General features: G+C 37.0%; 2 protein-coding genes across 5 annotated transcripts in view; both read left to right on the top strand.

Moving 5' to 3' along the window:
* The first annotated feature begins 673 nt into the window (after positions 1-673).
* Positions 674-17,757, top strand: prpf38a (pre-mRNA processing factor 38A). Its single transcript, XM_062027501.1, has 10 exons — positions 674-929; positions 2,862-3,021; positions 5,746-5,867; positions 8,304-8,389; positions 8,465-8,572; positions 12,529-12,632; positions 12,781-12,807; positions 12,923-13,008; positions 15,611-15,659; positions 17,521-17,757. The coding sequence occupies exons 1-10, from the start codon at positions 800-802 to the stop codon at positions 17,564-17,566; spliced, it is 918 nt and encodes a 305-aa protein (XP_061883485.1). The 5' UTR covers positions 674-799; the 3' UTR covers positions 17,567-17,757.
* Positions 17,758-18,788: 1,031 nt separating this feature from the next.
* Positions 18,789-19,355, top strand: part of trmt1l (tRNA methyltransferase 1-like) — a 33,146-nt gene continuing 32,579 nt past the window's right edge. For 3 of the 4 annotated variants that reach the window (XM_062027975.1, XM_062027977.1, XM_062027976.1), the window contains exon 1: positions 18,789-18,912. In XM_062027975.1, the coding sequence (XP_061883959.1) occupies positions 18,846-18,912 (67 nt within the window). In that variant the 5' untranslated portion in view covers positions 18,789-18,845. The remainder of the gene's footprint in view (positions 18,913-19,355) is intronic. The other variant, XM_062027978.1, reaches the window with a different exon arrangement.

The following is a 19,355-nucleotide window of genomic DNA, read 5'->3' on the forward strand; positions in this document are numbered from 1 at the left end:
TATATATATATATATATATATATATATATATATATATTTATACATACATACATATATGTATATATATAATGCAGCTGAGATAGGCTCCAGCATCCCCCACGACCCCAAAAGGGACAAGCGGTAGAAAATGGATGGATGGATGGATGGATATATATATGTGTGTGTGTGTGTGTGTGTGTGTGTGTATATATATGTGTGTGTGTGTGTGTGTGTGTATATATATATATATATATATATATATATATATATATATATATATATATATATGTATATATATATATATATATATATATATATATATATATATATATATATATATATATATATATATATATAATGCACCAAAACTTAAATAATGCATTGTATTTGGAAATTAATTTCACTGTTTAAAAGTAAATACATAAAAAATAAATAAATAAAAAAGAACAATGTATTGATATTATGCCTTTTAATTTAGTTTTTTCTCAACTATAGTTTAAGAGTAATTTTATTGTTTAATAAGCAAAACGATAATTAATTGAAAGTAACCACTGTAATCATTTATTTTCCTCCCTTGGAGTTATATTTCAGTTGAAAATAGGTAGTTTTTAATAGATTTGTTTTATTTTAAAATGTCATTTACTCGGTATTTGAGCCTAAAAATCACACTCCTTACCGAAAGGGAGCAGTAATGTGCACTAAATGACTTGCCTACTGCCAATACACGACGAAGAAGAAAGCGTAGTAGTAGAAGAAGAAGAAGAAGAAGAAGACGAGAAAACTAGAGAAAGGAAAGGTAGAAAGAAGGACAAAAAGACGAATGGCCAACAGAACAGTAAAAGATGCAACCAGCATCCACGGTACTAATCCACAATATTTAGTGGAGAAGATTATCAGGACCAGAATCTATGAGTCGAAGTACTGGAAAGAAGAATGCTTCGGTCTGACAGGTAAGTCGCATGTTTTCATGCTATGCTAACGTTCGTAATACATAGTATTTTTAAATGTGACTATTAATATGTGTAATAATTTTCAGTTTCAATTTCAAACCAACTTATTAGATATACGCGGTCTTGACCAAAGTATTCATGTTATCAATAAATGAATGAATCAGCCCCCCCACGCCCGCCACACGTGTATTTACACCATAAGAAACTATTCCTAAATATATTGTTAACATCTGCCTGTGATTTACATCTATTGAATACATTCATTGTTATTTTTTGCATCAGTTTTGGTATGTGAGCTTTTTTCCTGTGACTTTCTTTCCTTTAGTTTATTTGGAACATGAACACACTTACAGCATAATATATCACACCATTTCATATCATTTCTGTTTACATCATGTCCGAAAAGGAGTAGGAAGAAGCAAAGCTTATTTAATCCTACCCCTTTCCCACTTCAGAGCGTTCACAATTATATACATTCATTTACCGACCTTTTTATAGTAAAATGACATCCGTGAATTTTGTACTATACACTAGGGCTGGGCGATATTGCCTTTTTTTAATATGTCAATATTTTTAGGCCATGTCACGATACACGATATAAATCTCGATATTTTGCCTTAGCCTTGAATGAACACTTGATGCATATAATCACAGCAGTATGATGATTCTGTGTGTCTACATTAAAACATTCTTGTTCATATTGCATTAATATATGCTCATTTTAAACTTCCATGCAGAGAGGGAAATCACAACTAAGTCAATTGACCAAACCGTATTTATTAAACAGTTATTAAGCAGTGGCACAAACATTCAGGTCATTTCAAAACAGAAAGTGCAAGATTGTCAGAGACATTTTAAAACAAGCTATGAGTGCACTTTTGTGCATGATGTCACTAAGATGACGTATTGAAACAACACTAAATTAAAGTGCACTTTTTGTACAGAACGCCACTACAATAGTTTAAAACAAATAAAGTGCCCTTTTGTGCATGATGTCACACAAGATACTTTAAGAACTGTCAAATAAAAATGAGCTGCATAATAGGAAATCAAATAGTGTATGTCCTTCGCTATGTGGTAGGTTCCTGCGGACATTATCATTTTGTTGGTGTGGCACCGAACGGAGATGTTGACATGCAGAGTTTCAAGCACTCTTCATTCTCTAGCGGGTGACTTTTCAAATGATGCTACATATTAGCATTAATGCTACTTTTTGTAGCAACGCTTTTGCCCCACACTTGACAAATTACGGTTGTCTGTTCGACATATTCCCACTTGAAGCCAAACCACCGGCAGACGATGGACCGCCTGCTGTTTTTCTTGGGAATTAATTCTTCCTTCATTTGTTACCAGATTCGCACCTTCTTTCTCTCGTATTACCACTCGCACCACAGCTAACGTTACCCATGCCGCTACCTCTCTGCACCGCAAGGGCGTATACGTATGTGACGTATGTAAGAAGGTGCGCTTGTTTTATGTCTCTGTGAGAAGGAGAGACAAGAGAGTGAGAAGAGCCTGTAGTGTAATGCCCGCAGCTAAAAGCAACTGCGTGAGAACGTATACTCGAATATCACAATATAGTCCTTTTCTATATCGCACAGAGACAAACCCGCGATATATCGAGTATATTCCATATATCGCCCAGCCCTACTTTACACTGACTCTTTTTAATGCCTAAGTGCAATCACTTTGGAGCACTCTGCACCGTCAATAGTCACCATCTTGGCTACATAGGGGAAGGACTATCAAACGAAAATTTCCATAAGGTGGTTCGTGTAAGACGCAAAAAATAAAAAACGTCTTGAACGATGACAAGGAAACAAAGCGATTTGGTGCTCTGGCCCTAATTAAGTTGATATCTGGCAGGGCCTGGGGGTGCATGCCTTATTCAATGAATTTAATGCATTGCTTTTTCCTTTTGTTATTCCACAGCTGAGCTGGTTGTGGATAAAGCCATGGAACTGAGATATGTTGGTGGAGTGTTTGGTGGAAACATCAAGCCCACTCCCTTCATCTGTCTTTTGCTGAAGCTGCTGCAGATCCAACCCGAGAAAGACATTATTGTGGAGTTCATCAAAAACGAAGATTTTAAGTGAGTAGAATCTAATGTTTGATGTTTTCTTTTTTTATGTGAGAGTTGAGGTGTTTAGCGACATCGCTTAAAGGGGAACTGCACTTTTTAATGTGTTTTAAATAGTGAAAAACTGCTAGTACGAGGCAGCTAACAATGCAGGTAAAAGGAATAATCTATTGCGACAATAGAGCGATTCAAAATAATTTAATGTTAATTGCTCACTGAAACTGGATGTTACGATGAAGTATCCACATCCGCTGGTGGGCTGCGTCATTCCCCGCCGCGCACACGAATGACATAGCTCGCCCAAAGCTGACATAAAAAGTCACATACAGGTCGCATTGTGTTTAGACTGAAGTCACATTTGAAAAGATCGGATTCCAACCGGATGTGGTCTACCTTCCGATGTGGCCTAAATCTGATGTGATAAGATCTGATTTACAGCAATTTGGAACATTTAGATTGGCAAAAAAAATCTGAATTGTGTCACTCGAGGGCACAAAAAATCTGATTTTGTGTGCAGTGATTTCAGTAACTGATTTGGAAGTATTGAAATCGCCATGTAAAACTGCTAAGGCTTATTAGTAGCATGGCAATGGCAAAGCCAATGGATATTAGCATCAAACCAGCACATTTTTGGAAAACTGAAGCCTTAATTAACTTACTTTGGAGCGTTTTTTTGAGTCATTTGCTTTGTTGGCATTGAAAATTGCAACATTACCTAGAAGTAGTTTGGCTGAGTCCGTTCTTAGTGCTGCTGGAGTGATCGCTAAGTGCATAAGTGCGAAGTCGTCACGCGCAACTCCGGTACCGTAATAAGTCACCGTTGGATTTTACGTAAATCGGTGCCCGGGAGATCCACCGGGATTCAGTCGGTGCCAATAAAGTACCGCATTCCGTACCCATGCCCACATTTCGCCTGTAGAGTAGAAGGTGTAGAGGTCCCGGGTTCAAATCCCGGACGAGCCCCCAAATTGTTGCGTTCGGACCAGATGTTCCTCCAGGGAATTTAAGATTCCGGTCACTCCCAAGTTCTTTTAATGGCACATAAGCTGAAGTTTAAATTGACACCAAACAGAATGGGTATTTTGTGGTTTATTGTTAAAGCTTTAACAATATTGAGACCAGCCTTGCATAATCTATCCCGATGCGTGGCTCTATCCTGTCTGCTCTTTGCTTCCCCCTCCCCGTTCTCTTCTACCTCGTTGTTTTGTCTACCGTTTGCATTCCAGAAGTTTCAAGGCCTACACACAGTCAAACTTTTACTAAGCAGACTGAATTGGAAAAACACTAGCTGTTTTGTAATATGACTTATGGAAGAAAAAAAAAGTAACACTTAAATATGGATATATGGAAAAGATCTGGTTCCAACAAAGGTTATTTGGTCAACTTTGAACATTTCCACGCTGCTAACTTGATACTATATACACGCCGCTTACTTGATACACTGCAGAGGGCCGACAACATTTTATATGAGGAGTAGGGATTATTCTGAAATTAGCCACTCAAGAAAGATACAACCTTCCCATCAGTCGGCATCCAAGTGAGAGCGAACATTGTCAGTTACGGTTTTGTTTTATTTGAAAGGTTAAGCGCATAGCAACATACGCTACCAATGCTGTGTGAAATCAACGTGCCCACACTGCAAAAAGTCAGTGTTCAAAAACAAGGAAAAAAAATACAAAAATGAGGGATATTTTACTTGAACTAAGCAAAATGATCTGCCAATAGAACAAGAACATTTGGCTTGTCAAGACTTTCCAAAACAAGTAAAATTAGCTAACCTCAATGAACCCAAATAAGTATATTCTCACTAATAACAAGTGCACTTTTCTTGGTCGAAAAAAAATAATTAGACCTTTTTGCTCAATGTGTTGAAAAATATTCTTAAATTAAGTAAATGCTAGTGCCATTATCTTGACATAATGATATGCGCTCGGCATCATGATTTTTTTTTTTCATGCTTGAAGAAAGAAATTATTACTTTAAAAAAGTAATTTTATACTTGAGTGTTAATGACACAGCTTTGCAACACTTGATATTCTAGTTTCAAGCATGTTTTACTCAATATAGGTCATAAAATCTCAGCTACAATCTGTAATATCTTACTGAGATCATTTCAGACCAAAACCCTTAAAACAAGTAAAACACTAACGTAAAATCTGCTTAGTGAGAAGAATTATCTTATCAGACAGAAAATAAGCAAATATCACCCTTATTTGAGATATTTAATCTTACTTAGATTTCAGTTTTTGCAGTGCAGGAAAGACGCTACGGTAATGCTTAAAATTAGCAAAATACTGTAAATAAGACATGTTATCATGAAATGTGCATGTTAACTACATCACATACACTTACAGAATGTATATACTGTAAAACAATGTTGGAGTACTTTTATTGGTGAAATAAATCATATTCACTTTACCTGCCATGTTGGCTGCCTCTTATGAACAGTTTTTCACTATTTAGAACGCACAGAAAAGGGAAAGACATGCATTCTTGCTTCAGATAAGGATTGCTGATAATGGGGGGGAAAAGTGCAGTCCCCCTTTATCTCTCTACTATACTTTGCACTTGACATGACTTTTTTTGTCACCCGTTACTACAGAACCAGAGTAAGTCTGACGTGCTGCTGCTTCTACAATAGTGACAAAACTCCACTATTAGCTATTGTTTTATGGAGATGTTGGAGAAGTATGGCAAATGTAGAAAAAAAACATAATTAAATTTTTTTGGTTTCAGATATGTTCGTTTACTTGGAGCCATGTACATGCGGTTAACGGGCACGGCAGTGGATTGTTACAAATACCTGGAGCCCTTGTACAATGATTACCGAAAAATCAAGACGCAAAACAGAAACGGGGGTAATGTATGTTTTAATTATTGCATGATATCTGTCTGATTCATTTTAATTTGTCATCTAGTGACCAAAGTAATGTGAATGTGCTTTCAGCACCACAATAAGAAATTCTAATAGTATATGTATATAAAATGTGTACATTGTGTGTGTGTGTGTGTGTGTGTGTGTGTGTGTGTGTGTGTGTGTGTGTGTGTGTGTGTGTGTGTGTGTGTGTGTTCTGGCAATGCTTACTTAATGGGGACATCGCTCTGTTTACACAGTCACCTTTAGGGGACCTCTGACGGTATGGGGACAAAAAAACAGGTCCCCTAAAGGGAAACCTTTATAAATGATAGTCAGATCCATTCTGAAGATGCCTAAGTGATTTTTAAGCTTTGGCTCATAAAACATGTTTACTGGTTAGTTTGAGTGTGAGACATTTGCACAGCAAATGTTCTATGTGTACAACCGCATTACGGCCTACAAAAGGAGATTGCAGGTAAAATAGTAGATTAAGAGATAATCAGCAAGACTGGTTAAGTAGAACAGTTTTTTATGTTCTTTATGTTCAATGTTGTTAAAAATAAAAAGTAAAAATAAAAGTTTAAATGAGTTTGTATTTTATTTCTGTGGTTTAAGGTAAGATAAGATAATCCTTTATTGGTCCCACAACAGGGAAGTTTGGGTTTCTTTGTTTACGTGTTTCAAATATTGGTAAACGAGAAAATTTATTTTCTTGAAAAGTGAAACATTTGTTATCCTGTCATTAATAGTACTGTGATTCTGTATGGTATCCATCCCTAGTTAAAACTAATATATTTTTCCAAAAAGGAAATCTGGTTTAGTGTTCCTTAGGATGACATTTTCATACAGCATGATTATAAACACCTTAAAGTATGATCCACATTCAGAATTTTCCATCTTTCTATATATGGTAGTTGGAGTTGCAGACAACTTCATTACTACTAAATAGCGTCACAGAAGATGCAGGATTTGCTTTAACATTTAAGTGGTGAAACTTCCTATAAGAGGACAACTGTAGTGCTGTATTTTGAGGATGATGTCATATTTAATTTGAACTTTTTTTTTTTTTTTTAAATGGTCCTCAGTAGTCACGTACAAATTTGTGTGAATTATGCAAAATTATTTAAATTTGGTCCCCATGAACCACATTAACTCTTTTTCCCCCAGGGTCCCCAGTAAGAATGATCAGCACATTACTTCATCAATCCAGAGATTTAAAGACGTGTATGAGCTAACTGGGCACTGGCCATTATACCTACCGTATTTTCCGCACTATAAGGCACACCGGATTATAAGGCGCACCTTCAATGAATTTCATATTTCAAAACTTTGTTCATATATAAGGCGCACCTATGCATCCATTAGATGGAGCTGCGCTAAAGGGAATGTCAACAAAACAGTCAGATAGGTCAGTCAAACTTTATTACTAGATCACAAACCAGCGTTCTGACATCTCTGTTCACTCCCAAAATGAATAAACAGCTGATTTACTCGTTTTACGGTAAATCAAACGTTAGTGCAATCACAATATAGTAACACTCGAAATAGTGCAGAGCAATAACAATATATCTATAACTCAACGTTGCTCAAACGTTAATGTCACACAACACAACACACAAAATAAACATGTAAAGCTCACTTTATGAAGTTATTCCTCATCCACGAATCCCTCAAATTCTTCTTCTTCAGTGTCCGAATTAAACAGCATTGATTCGTTTATGTTAAATTCTCTCGCTGCTGCTCTACTCCCGTGTTCTACTGCGTGACTGATCGTCTTAAGTTTAAACTCTGCGTCGTAAGCGTGTCTCTTAAAAGGAGCCATTTTTGGGTTAGAAGCGCTTCTTCTTCTACGGGGGAAAAAGAAGTTGGAGGCTGCTTACAGTAGTTGCGAGACCTAAACTTTATAAAAATGAAGTTTAGGTTTGTTGTGGCTCAATATTGGTCCATATATAAGGCGCACCGGATTATAAGGCGCACTGTCAGCTTTTGAGAAAATTGGAGGTTTTTAGATGCGCCTTATAGTGCGGAAAATACGGTAAAAAAATGTATGCCTCCACAACTTGTAGAAAGGGTGGTCCCCACAAGTGATGATCAAAAACTTGGTCCCCATTCCGAGTGTGTGTGTGTGTGTGTGTGTGTGTGTGTGTGTGTGTGTGTGTGTGTGTGTGTGTGTGTGTGTGTGTGTGTGTGTGTGTGTGTGTGTGTGTGTGTGTGTGTGTGTGTGTGTGTGTGTGCGCGCGTGCGTGTGCGGTCCCAATGATTCACACATAGGGTTCATTTAATGAATGCAATCGCTCCTCCACATGCAATACAGAGTAGATATGATCAATTGTAGACATTATCATTAACATGAGAAACAAAATGACATAACAAAGATCAGATTATGCCATTGCAAGAATGGGGTGGTGGGCGTTTCTAACAAAAGTCTCCATTCCAGAGTTTGAGTTAATGCACGTGGATGAGTTCATCAACCAGCTTCTTCACGAAGAGCGAGCGTGTGACATCATCCTGCCCCGGCTTCAGGTATCGTAAAGCGTGTCTTACTGTAAATCGCGACTTGTTCCACTGCAGTATCCGCTGAACCTTTTTGTGTCGCAGAAAAGACAAGTCCTTGAGGAGGCCGAGTTGTTAGACCAACGCATCAGTGCTCTTGAAGAAGACCTCGATGAAATGGAGAGCAGTGAGGAAGAGGACGAAGAAGAGAGGGTAGCGATGCACTTACAATGTTTTTTTGCTTGAGTTTTTTGCTTGAATACGTCAACATGGTGACCTACCTGCTACATCAATGGTGCAATGTTTCAGCTATTCTCATAGGGCAAGTAGAGACTAAATGGGGAGAGCTACCTGCTACTAGGGATGGGTATCGTTTATATTTTAACCGATACTAATACCAAACTTGACATTCCATTTGAACAGACTAGTAATTCAAATACTTCAATTACAGTACCGGTATTTTTCGGAGTATAAGTCGCACCGGAGTATAAGTCGCACCGGCCGAAAATGCATAATAAAGAAGGAAAAAAACATATATAAGTCGCACTGGAGTATAAGTCGCATTTTTTGGGGAAATATATTTGATAAAACCCAACACCAAGAATAGACATTTGAAAGGCAATTTAAAATAAATAAAGAATAGTGAACAACAGGCTGAATAAGTGTACGTTATATGAGGCATAAATAACCAACTGAGAACGTGCCTGGTATGTTAACGTAACATATTATGGTAAGAGTCATTCAAATAACTATAACATATAGAACATGCTATACGTTTACCAAACAATCTGTCACTCCTAATCGCTAAATCCCATGAAATCTTATAGGTCTAGTCGCTTATGTGAATGAGCTAAAAAATGTATTATTTGATTATTTACGGTAATGTGTTAATAATTTCACACATGAGTCGCTCCTGAGTATAAGTCGCACCCCCGGCCAAACTATGAAAAAAAACTGCGACTTATAGTCCGAAAAATACGGTATATAAATGAAATGATAACCACAACAAATTGTCATAACAATTGCAGCAATACAAAACATAAAGAACGCGCTAAAAACGATTGACTGGTGTTGTATTGTTGATGCTCATAATTCCGGGCGCTCCTGACTGCAACCTCACTCATGCTAATCGTTATTGGTGCATAATAAGGAAGTGCTGTATTGTTTTGGCTACTGGCTAGCACTTTTGCCATCTTTCATAATCTTTATGTGAGACAGCACATGTTTCAGTAGAATCTCGATTCACAACCGTAATTGGTTGTGGAACAGGGTCGGGAATAGAAAAGTTTGTATACTGAAGCAAATTTCTCAATAAGAAACAATGTAGATATGAATAATGGGTTCCAGCCTCAACTAAAGTCCGTGTTTTGATGAAGTTTTGTACACTTTGAAGTAGGGCTGGGTGATATGGCCTTTTATTAATATCTCGATATTTTTAGGCCATGTCACGATATACGATATAAATCTGGATATTTTGCCTTAGCCTTGAATGAACACTTGATGCATATAATCACAGCAGTATGATGATTCTATGTGTCTACATTAAAACATTCTTGTTCATACTGCATTAATATATGCTCATTTTAAACTTCCATGCAGAGAGGGAAACCACATCTAAGTCAATTGACCGAAAGTGTATTTATTAAACAGTTATTAAGCAGTGGCACAAACATTCATGTCATTTCAAAACAGAAAGTGCAAGATTGTCAGAGACATTTTAAAACAAGCTATTAGTGCACTTTAGTGCATGATGTCACTAAGATGACATATCAAAACAACACTAAATTAAAGTGCACTTTTTGTACAGAACGCCACTACAATAGTTTAAAACTAATAAAGTGCACATTCGTGCATGATGTCACACAAGATATTTCAATAAGTGTCAAATAAAAATGATCTGCCTAGTAGGAAATCAAATAGTGTATGTCCTTAGCTATGTGGTAGGTTCCTGCGGACGTTATCTCCTGTTTTTGACTATTTTTTTCATACGGTGTTGATCTGGAAATGGTGTTGATGTGCAGGTTGCTTCGGCATTTTGTTGGGTGTGGCACCGGCCGAGATGTTGACGTGCGGAGTTTCAAGCACTCTTCATTCTCTAGCGGGTGACTTTTCAAATGATGCTACAATTTAGTAGTGCTGCTACTTTTTGTAGCAACGCTTTTGCCGCATACTTGACATATTACGGTTGTCTGTTCAACATCTTCCCGCTTGAAGCCAAACCACCGCCAGACGATGGACCCCGCGCTGTTTTTCTCGGGAATGAATTCTTCCTCCATTTGTTACCAGATTCGCACCTTCTCTCTCTCGTATTACCACTCGCACCGCTCCGCTTGCACCTGCCACAGAAGTTAGCTGCCACAGCTAACTTTACCTAAGGTACATTCCTCTCTGCTCCGCGAAAGCGTATCACGTCGCACACGCGACTGTATGTGACGTATGTAAGAAGGTGCACTTGTTTTATCACTCTGTGAGAAGGATAGTGAGAAACGCATGTAGTGTAATGCCCGCAGCTAAAAGCAACTGCGTGAGAACATATACTCAAATACTCACAATATAGTAATTTTCTATACCGCACAGAGACCAACCCGCGATATATCGAGTATACTTTGAAGACAATATAACGTGCTGTACAGTACTGTATATCAAATAAACATAAGGAGGTGATAAATGAACTATCTCTTTATTAACAAGCTAAAACAACGAGAAGCTTAACTGTGCTCTATGCACTGCTCTGCCAACGCACAAAAGTCCCGTTGGTGCCCTCACAAACGATCATTAATCACAACAATCCTTCCCTTTAACAACCATATTGCCACAGTGATAAACAAAATGAGCTGCTGACGAAAGGAGAGAAAGGAGCACTACCACAATAATATCGTGACGTGAGATTTTGATATCGTTACATCCCTAATATTCAATATTTCTTAAATGTGTGAGAGTTGTTTCATGACTGCTTCATTAATCACCGTTAGCTTGAAATGAGCAACGTGCTAGTCCTACGGGGTTGGGTCATGTGTGAACACAATCCACAGAACCCTGGTGTGCACCAACCAAGCGGGTCGAGATCGCTTGAGAGATGGGTCTCGGTCCGCTTGCAAGTGAGTCTTTGTTTGACTTGAACACAAGACCAACCGTCTACATCTTCTATTTATGTCAAAACGCTTACTCAACTTGTGATATCTATCCATCTATCCATTTTCTACCATTTGTCCCTATCGGGGTCGCATATTCGCACTCACATTCCAGGGTTTCCCACACATTCATTTATTTGTGGCGGCCCGTCACGAAAGAATTACGTCCGCCACAAAGTAAAAAAATAAAAATAAAATAAATGTTTTTTTTTTTTTTTGTCCTCTCCAGCTTCTCATATAGTTGATGTAGATGCCCATATCGGCTGTTCAGATTTACTTTACAAAAGAGAAGTGTAGGATACTTCTCTTGTTGCCTTATTTGTATTTGACTTTATTAAATGTATTTATATTAGAAACACAACATGTGTTTATAACAAAGGGTGCAAAGTCTGCAGGCAGTATGAAACACATGGTTAAGTGTAGGGAGTAAAACTGATGGCAGTCTAAAGTTCAAGATTTTTGGAGCTCTTTGTTCAGTGGATCAGATGTTTGATGAAGCTCTGTGTCTATCTACCACCACTACTGTTTTCTGTTTATTTGTTACTGACTGTGGCAGGACACCTCTGCCTCTGTTTTACTTTATGTTGCTGGTAAATAATATGGTTGTAGTAGTAGGCTAAAGTTAAATTATTTAGTATGCACTAATTAAAGTGGCAGAGCTTTGAGACATTTTAGCTTTTATATTTTCTAAGATATATTTTTTGTAAGAACCACAATTAATAAATATATTTCAGTGAATAACTTATTGTTCAAATCTGTATATAAATATGTACATAAAGTGTTGTAATTATATTGTAAAATGGATGGATGGACGTTTAAAACAAAACTGTTATTATTAATTAGTAAGTATACATTTTTTGAGCCTTTTTAGAGAAAATCAAATCATTGTAGTAAATTATGCAAATTACTCGATGTCATGGTGACCACGCCCATAGCCACGCCCCCACCGCCACAGGTATCTTGGCAGTTTATGGGAAACACTGCATTCACACACACATCATGTTTTTAATATTGCTGACTTTGTATTTCTGCTTGCAGCCAGAGAGAGTTCTCACTCCTGAACCTCACAGACGTGGTTACCGTGAGGACAGAATTCGCCGTTCCCAGTCGCCTCGTCATAAACGGAGCCGCTCACCGAGACGGTCAGTCTTTTAGTTATGACAAAAGTTACTAATGCAACTATTTTATTATTGACAGCTATTTAGAAGGTCAAGTGTGTATTCAATCAGTATTGTAATACTCAGCTATTTTGTGTGTGTGTTTTTTTTATTTTTTTATTTTTTTTTTTAGGAGGAGCCGATCTCCAAAGAGACGAAGGTGTGTGTGAATTCTCCATATTAAACATAAATAAGGCCGACTTTCCTAGTGGTGTCCACAAATTGTCTTGGAGGTTTTTAACAATATCATTAATAACACTATCATCTTTTTAAAGCGTTTCTCCTAGAAGAGAGCGCCATCGCAGTAAAAGCCCCCGTCGCCACCGCAGTCGGTCTCGAGAACGACGTCATCGATCTCCAGGTAAGCTCCGTGATGTTTATAAAGTGGACAAGCACACGTTTGCCTCAGAGGTTTTACAATCCATGAAGAAAACATAATTGAACTGCACTTTTTTTTTTTTTTTGCCTATCATTCGCAATCCTTATGTAAGACAGAACACATATGTTTTTCTTTTTTATGCATTCTAAATTGTAAACAAATGTTAGCAAAAATCAGCTAACAATAGAGTCAATGGGAACTTCTCTATTACGCCCACAAAGCCCTCCAAATAACCATCTAAAAAAACGCCAATAATACCCCATTTACATCTCAAGACCTGAATATCAACCAAGTATTAGCAATATTGGTATTATAAGCTATAATCACAGAGCGCTAGCTGTCTTATGCTGCTATATTGACGTATTGAGCCCGTAAACCCTTTAATTTAGGTAGCCAGGGACTGCAGATGGAAATTAGCTATTTAGCTATAATCTGGTACCTATCTGTCTTTGAGCTTAATGTTTCTGTGCATTGTCCCTTCAAATAAAGACTAAACTAAAAAAAAGATTCTGCATCGCCTCTTGGTTGTTAAAAGTTAATTCTAGATTATAAATCATGCCTCTCATCTGGATAGTAGAAGGATGTAGCCATAAACCAAGAAGTTGGTCAACTTTGACATTCAACTTAGACAAAAAAGACACGAAAAGACGCTCATTTGCGGCAACTTATTTATTTTTTTAACCTGGGTGAGAATTATGATGAATTCTTCGTCTAAACAGGAAGATATAAACGTCCCATCATTTGGCATCTTAGTGAGAGCAGACACTGTACAGTTATTGTTGTATTATGTTGGTAGTTTTTATTTCTTATTTAGCACTTAACAATACTGTTACATGATGCTTACTGTTTCCCAAAAGGATCGGTTTATCACACATATTGTAAAACTCGTAGGTCATCCTCCGTATATTCAGGTTTGAAAAAATATACGTTTCTGGATCACCATTTTTCCTAAAGTAGTTTTTGTTGTCTCTATTGACGTCTGACACAAGTAGTAGTTATTGTTTATGGAAATAGCATTTGTTGTGATGCGTCTGTTAAATTGATACAGCCGTATGCTTAAAATGAGCAAAATACGTAAATATTACAAGTTATTATGAATGTGCCTGTTACTAAATTACATATATATTTACAGAGTGTGTATTAAACCTCGATGGAGGCTTTTGGATGTTTTTAGAGTGCAAAAATGCGTAATAGAGCGACTCCCGATGGCTACTTTGTTAGCTGACTTTTGCTAGCATTTATTTACGACTTAGAATGCATAGAAAAAAACAAAACATATATATGTTCTTGTCTTATATAAGGGTTATAATGAAAATCCATAAAAAGTGCAGTTTCTCTTTAAAATACATATTTATTTTAAGATTGTTTAAATTATACATTAAATATGGAATTCTAAGAATTACAATCTATATTTCAACAAGAGGTATCAAATTAACATGTTAATTGTGATTAACTTATTAATATATTTTAGCCACGTTAATCTCATTTTTAATTTCAAATGTTACATGCCTGCAAATTGCCCCGCCCTCTTCTTGTGCTTGACTGTGAGCAGCAACAACACCTTGATATCTATGAACAACACTAAGGCCGTGCGGCACAAAGATCATTTGTACCCGCTGCGAAAAAGAGGTCTCACTCTGTCACGAGACTTGGCTGGTGATGTTGGCGGCTTTAGATAGTGCCGTTAGGATGAATTACATCGAACAAATAGTGTAAAATATTCATTAGAAACTTTAAGGTGTGTGAAGAGTGTGTTTAGTGTAGACAATGCTTTATTTTATTTACTTTTTTACGTAACTCATCTATTTATTACACGAGCTATTGAGAAATGGCGTCACATCAAGCTGACTTTATACTATTATATAACACAGTGTATCAATATAGTGAGATATTACATGTACTTTAAACTGTATTTTAAATTAGAGCATACTTACATAGAGGAAAATGTTTATTGTGTGTGTCATAAGTCGCACGAGCGCGCGTTTGCAGCCGGACGAAAGGAAACCAAAACCGTACGTAAAAAAGTTCATGTTCTGTTGTTTAATAAGGTTTAAAACACCAAATAATGTTGCACATTGACGTACGTGACAGCTGTGGAAAGTCGATCAAAGCCAACATTTCCTCCAATCCGTGGGAAATATTTTACAAAGACTCACCTGAAATTGTGACAAATATAGACGTTTATTTGTTAAATCTGTTGTCTGACACCACAATTTGTTCAACTATGCTAGTACTGTGATTAATAGGCGCGGACGAGGAAAAGATACAAGTTCAACATTCAATACTTATTACTGAGAAAACTGTTCAGCACTTTATATTGACCAGATGTTTTATTTTAGTAAATATGCACACTACATCTGTTCAAAAAATATACTTTTTTGTTTTTATCATATTGTAATTAATTTAAATGAAAATAATTCAATTTAAAGGCTTTTCTCAGCATTTTGTAGGTGAGCATAATTAAATACTGCACACAATTAATTACCGTAATCGCTCTTTTATAAGTTGTTTGACAGCACTAATTTGAACACAATGACTATTGGTGGTGAATCATTTGTTGTCTTTTTTCCTTCTTTTGAAACAGGTCACCACAGAAGCCACAGACATCGCAGCCACTCAAAGTCCCCAGAGAGGTACACTTGCTTTAGAATGACTTAGTCTATATCTATCTATGGTATATATCTTTAAAACTATCCATAAAGCTTTATAACTTACTTTTTCTATATCCCTGTATTGGGGGTGTCCGATAATGGCTTTTTTGCCGATATCCGATATTCCAATATTGTCCAACTCTTAATTACAATTCCGATATCAACCGATACCGATATATACAGTCGTGGAATTAACACATTATTATGCCTAATTTTGTTGTGATGCCCCGCTGGATGCATTAAACAATGTAACTTTACCACTGTGATGAGGTGGCGACTTGTCCAGGGTGTACCCCGCCTTCCGCCCGATTGTAGCTGAGATGGGCTCCAGCGACCCCCCCACCACTCCAAAAGGGACAAGCGGTAGAAAATGGATGGATGGATGGATGATTAACGTGGACCCCGACTTAAACAAATTGAAAAACTTATTCGGGTGTTACCATTTAGTGGTCAATTGTATGGAATATGTACTGTACTGTACAATCTACTAATACAAGTTTCAATCAAGCAATCAAAAACAAGGTTTTCCACAATAAGAGAACAACTTCAACTCCAGTTATGGAAAAAAAATGCCAACATGGCACTGCCATATTTATTATTGAAGTCACAAAGTGCTTTTTTTTTTTTAACATGCCTCAAAACAGCAGCTTGGAATTTTGGACATGCTCTCCCTGAGATAATCCTGATACCCACTACAACTATGGGAAATACTGTACTTTGACTTTCACAAAGTGCTTTTTTTTAATTAATTTTTTTATACATGCCTCAAAACAACAGCCACAAAAACAATGAAGGCACACAGCTTCAGTCCAGAGTATACTAGAGCAGTGGTCCCCAACGTTTTTGTAGCTGCGGACCGGTAAACGCTTGAAAATTTGTCCCACGGACCGGGGGGGGGAATGAAATTAAAAAATTATTTATTATTTTTTTTTTTTCATAAAGAAATACAATCATGTGTGCTTACGGACTGTATCCCTGCAGACTGTATTGATCTATATTGATATATAATGTATATATTGTGTTTTTTATGTTGATTTAATTAAAAAAATATATATATATATTTATTTTTTTATTTTATTTTTTTTAATTTCTTGTGCGGCCCGTTACCAATCTCCCGGTCCGCGGCCCGGTGGTTGGGGACCACTGTACTAGAGCATACTTGCCAACCTTGAGACCTCCAAATTCGGGAGATGGGGGTTGAGGTAGCGGGGTGTGTATATTGTAGTGTCCCGGAAGACTTAGTGCTGCAAGGGGTTCTGGGTATTTGTTTTGTTGTGTTTATGTTGTGTTACAGTGCGGATGTTCTCCCGAAATGTGTTTGTCATTCTTGTTTGGTGTGGGTTCACAGTGTGGCGCATATTTGTAACGGTGTTAAAGTTGTTTATACGGACACCCTCAGTGTGACCTGTATGGCTGTTGACCAAGTATGCCTTGCATTCACTTGTGTGTGTGTAAAAGCCGCTTATATTATGTGACTGGGCCGGCACGCTGTTTGTATGGAGGAAAAGCGGACGTGACGACAGGTTGTAGAGGACGCTAAAGGCAGTGCCTTTAAGGCACGCCCCCAATAATGTTGTCCGGATGGAAATCGGGAGATTGGTTGCCCGAGAGATTTTCGGGAGGGGCACTGAAATTCGTGTGTCTCCCGGGAAAATCGGGAGGTTGAAACCGATACCGATAATTTCCGATATTACATTTTAAAGCATTTATCGACATCCCTACCCTGTATCTATAACTTACTCTATAATTATCCATATATCTTTATAACTTACTCTGTAATTATCTATACATCTCAATCTTTAGTTAAATTCACATTTTAAATCTGTTTGCTTTCTTTCCACAGGAGTTCCAAAAAGAGTCACAAGAAGAGTCGAAGAGGAAAGGAGTAGTTTATTTGAATTTTTTTATTATTATTTTTTTAAACCTACTAACCGGTGACTGAATTTCAATTGAGAGTTCTTGGAATTGGACTGTCTGTGTGATGTATCTTAATGTGCCAGATTACAAACTGTCTTGTTGATACTTGAGCTCATACTGTATCATTTTCTCACGATTAAAGTCACTGATTGTTACTTTTGAACGCATGCAAATGAAAATACTGGCACGGAAAGAAAATGAAGTGTTACCGTATTTCTGAGAAAAGGGTGACTACAAAAATGTGTACATTCCAATTAGTAAAAAAGGATCACTCATGTTTTATACAGTAGTGAGTAGTTGGTAGTACAGTCTTATCTTGATAGTAAAAAAATAAAAAATACCTGAGCAATATGTTGAATCAAATGGAACATAAATAAATCTTTGAATTTCTTAAATGTGTCTTAAATTAGATATAATTGATATTTAATGCATAAATATTTTTTTAATGTACTGTATTTGATGTAAAAGTACATTTGTTTGCTCAATTATTTCAATATTTATTTCACGTTTTAATGTATTGTACCTGTGTGGCAGGACTTGACAAATTAAAAAAAATATCAGCCGTCAAAGTTCAGGTACAACGCTGCATTTAAAGGATTTTGAGTTAAATATTGGATTTTTTTGAGTTTACATTTTCCTTAGCCAGTAAATCGATTCTTGAATCCAATGCCACTTCCAGGACGTATGACGTCACTACGTACGTAACACGTGCACGCGCATGAGCTTTGAGTGTTGTTAGTTGTTGATAGCAATTTGGGTTGCTGTTATTAGATGTCATTTAATGTACATCATGTATTTTATCATAACAACAACATGACTGCAAATTGTTTGTTGCTTCTCTTAGACTATGTTTGCATGTGTGCCCGCGCTCCATGCGCGTACGTGTTGAGGAGACCCGGTGAGTGGCAGCCGTAAACACCAATCTCTTTTTTTTAAGTAATTATGAAAAATATAGACAGTTTTAAAATAAATATGTTCTGTTAGACTACTAATGGTAACATAAGCTGGGCGGCAATGTTTTTGTTATATTTTTGTATTTGAAACGTTTTTTAAAAAAAAGCCCCTCTAAACCGGATTAACACATGAATTTGGGTCAAAAACACAAATAAAGTTACGAAACGATGACGTAGTTGTGTGCGGTATTACGAACATTGCGTACACACACTGCTGGTTTAGTAACGTAACGATGACGTAGTTGTGTGCAGCATTACGAATATTGCGTACGCACACTGCTGGTGTAGTAACGTAACAATGGCGGACACGGAGCAAAATGAGGCAGACTCCGCTCAGCTGCACCAGGAGGCAGCCGAGAAGAAACGTAAGTTAAATTCTCATGTTTGACCTTTTATTTATGCTTTTTTTACTCAACTATGAGCAGGGCGTATGCTTCCGTACTGGTAATGTTAGCCCCGCTTCACAAATTCAAGTTTGTCATCGCTTAACTTAACATTGGCCTCACCGCGGAGCTCCGCCGTAGGACCCAAATAATAACAAAAGGTTAGCTTAGCTTAGCACATATAGCCCACTTCACTAAACGTAGTCTTTTTTATAAGAAAATGAACGCGTTGAAATAATTTGGACTTTAATATCTTATTTTGGAACTGTTCAACACTGTCTAGTTACACTCGAAACATACGTTTAATGATTAACTGTCAACGATGTAAGTAGTGTACTTGTTTAATGCTTTTGTATCATATACAAACGAAAATCTGGATTTTGGGTACATAACATTTAGCAATAATCTCTTAACTATGATTTTGG

Source organism: Entelurus aequoreus, linkage group LG19 (genome assembly GCF_033978785.1).
Source record: "Entelurus aequoreus isolate RoL-2023_Sb linkage group LG19, RoL_Eaeq_v1.1, whole genome shotgun sequence".
NCBI lineage: Eukaryota > Metazoa > Chordata > Actinopteri > Syngnathiformes > Syngnathidae > Entelurus > Entelurus aequoreus.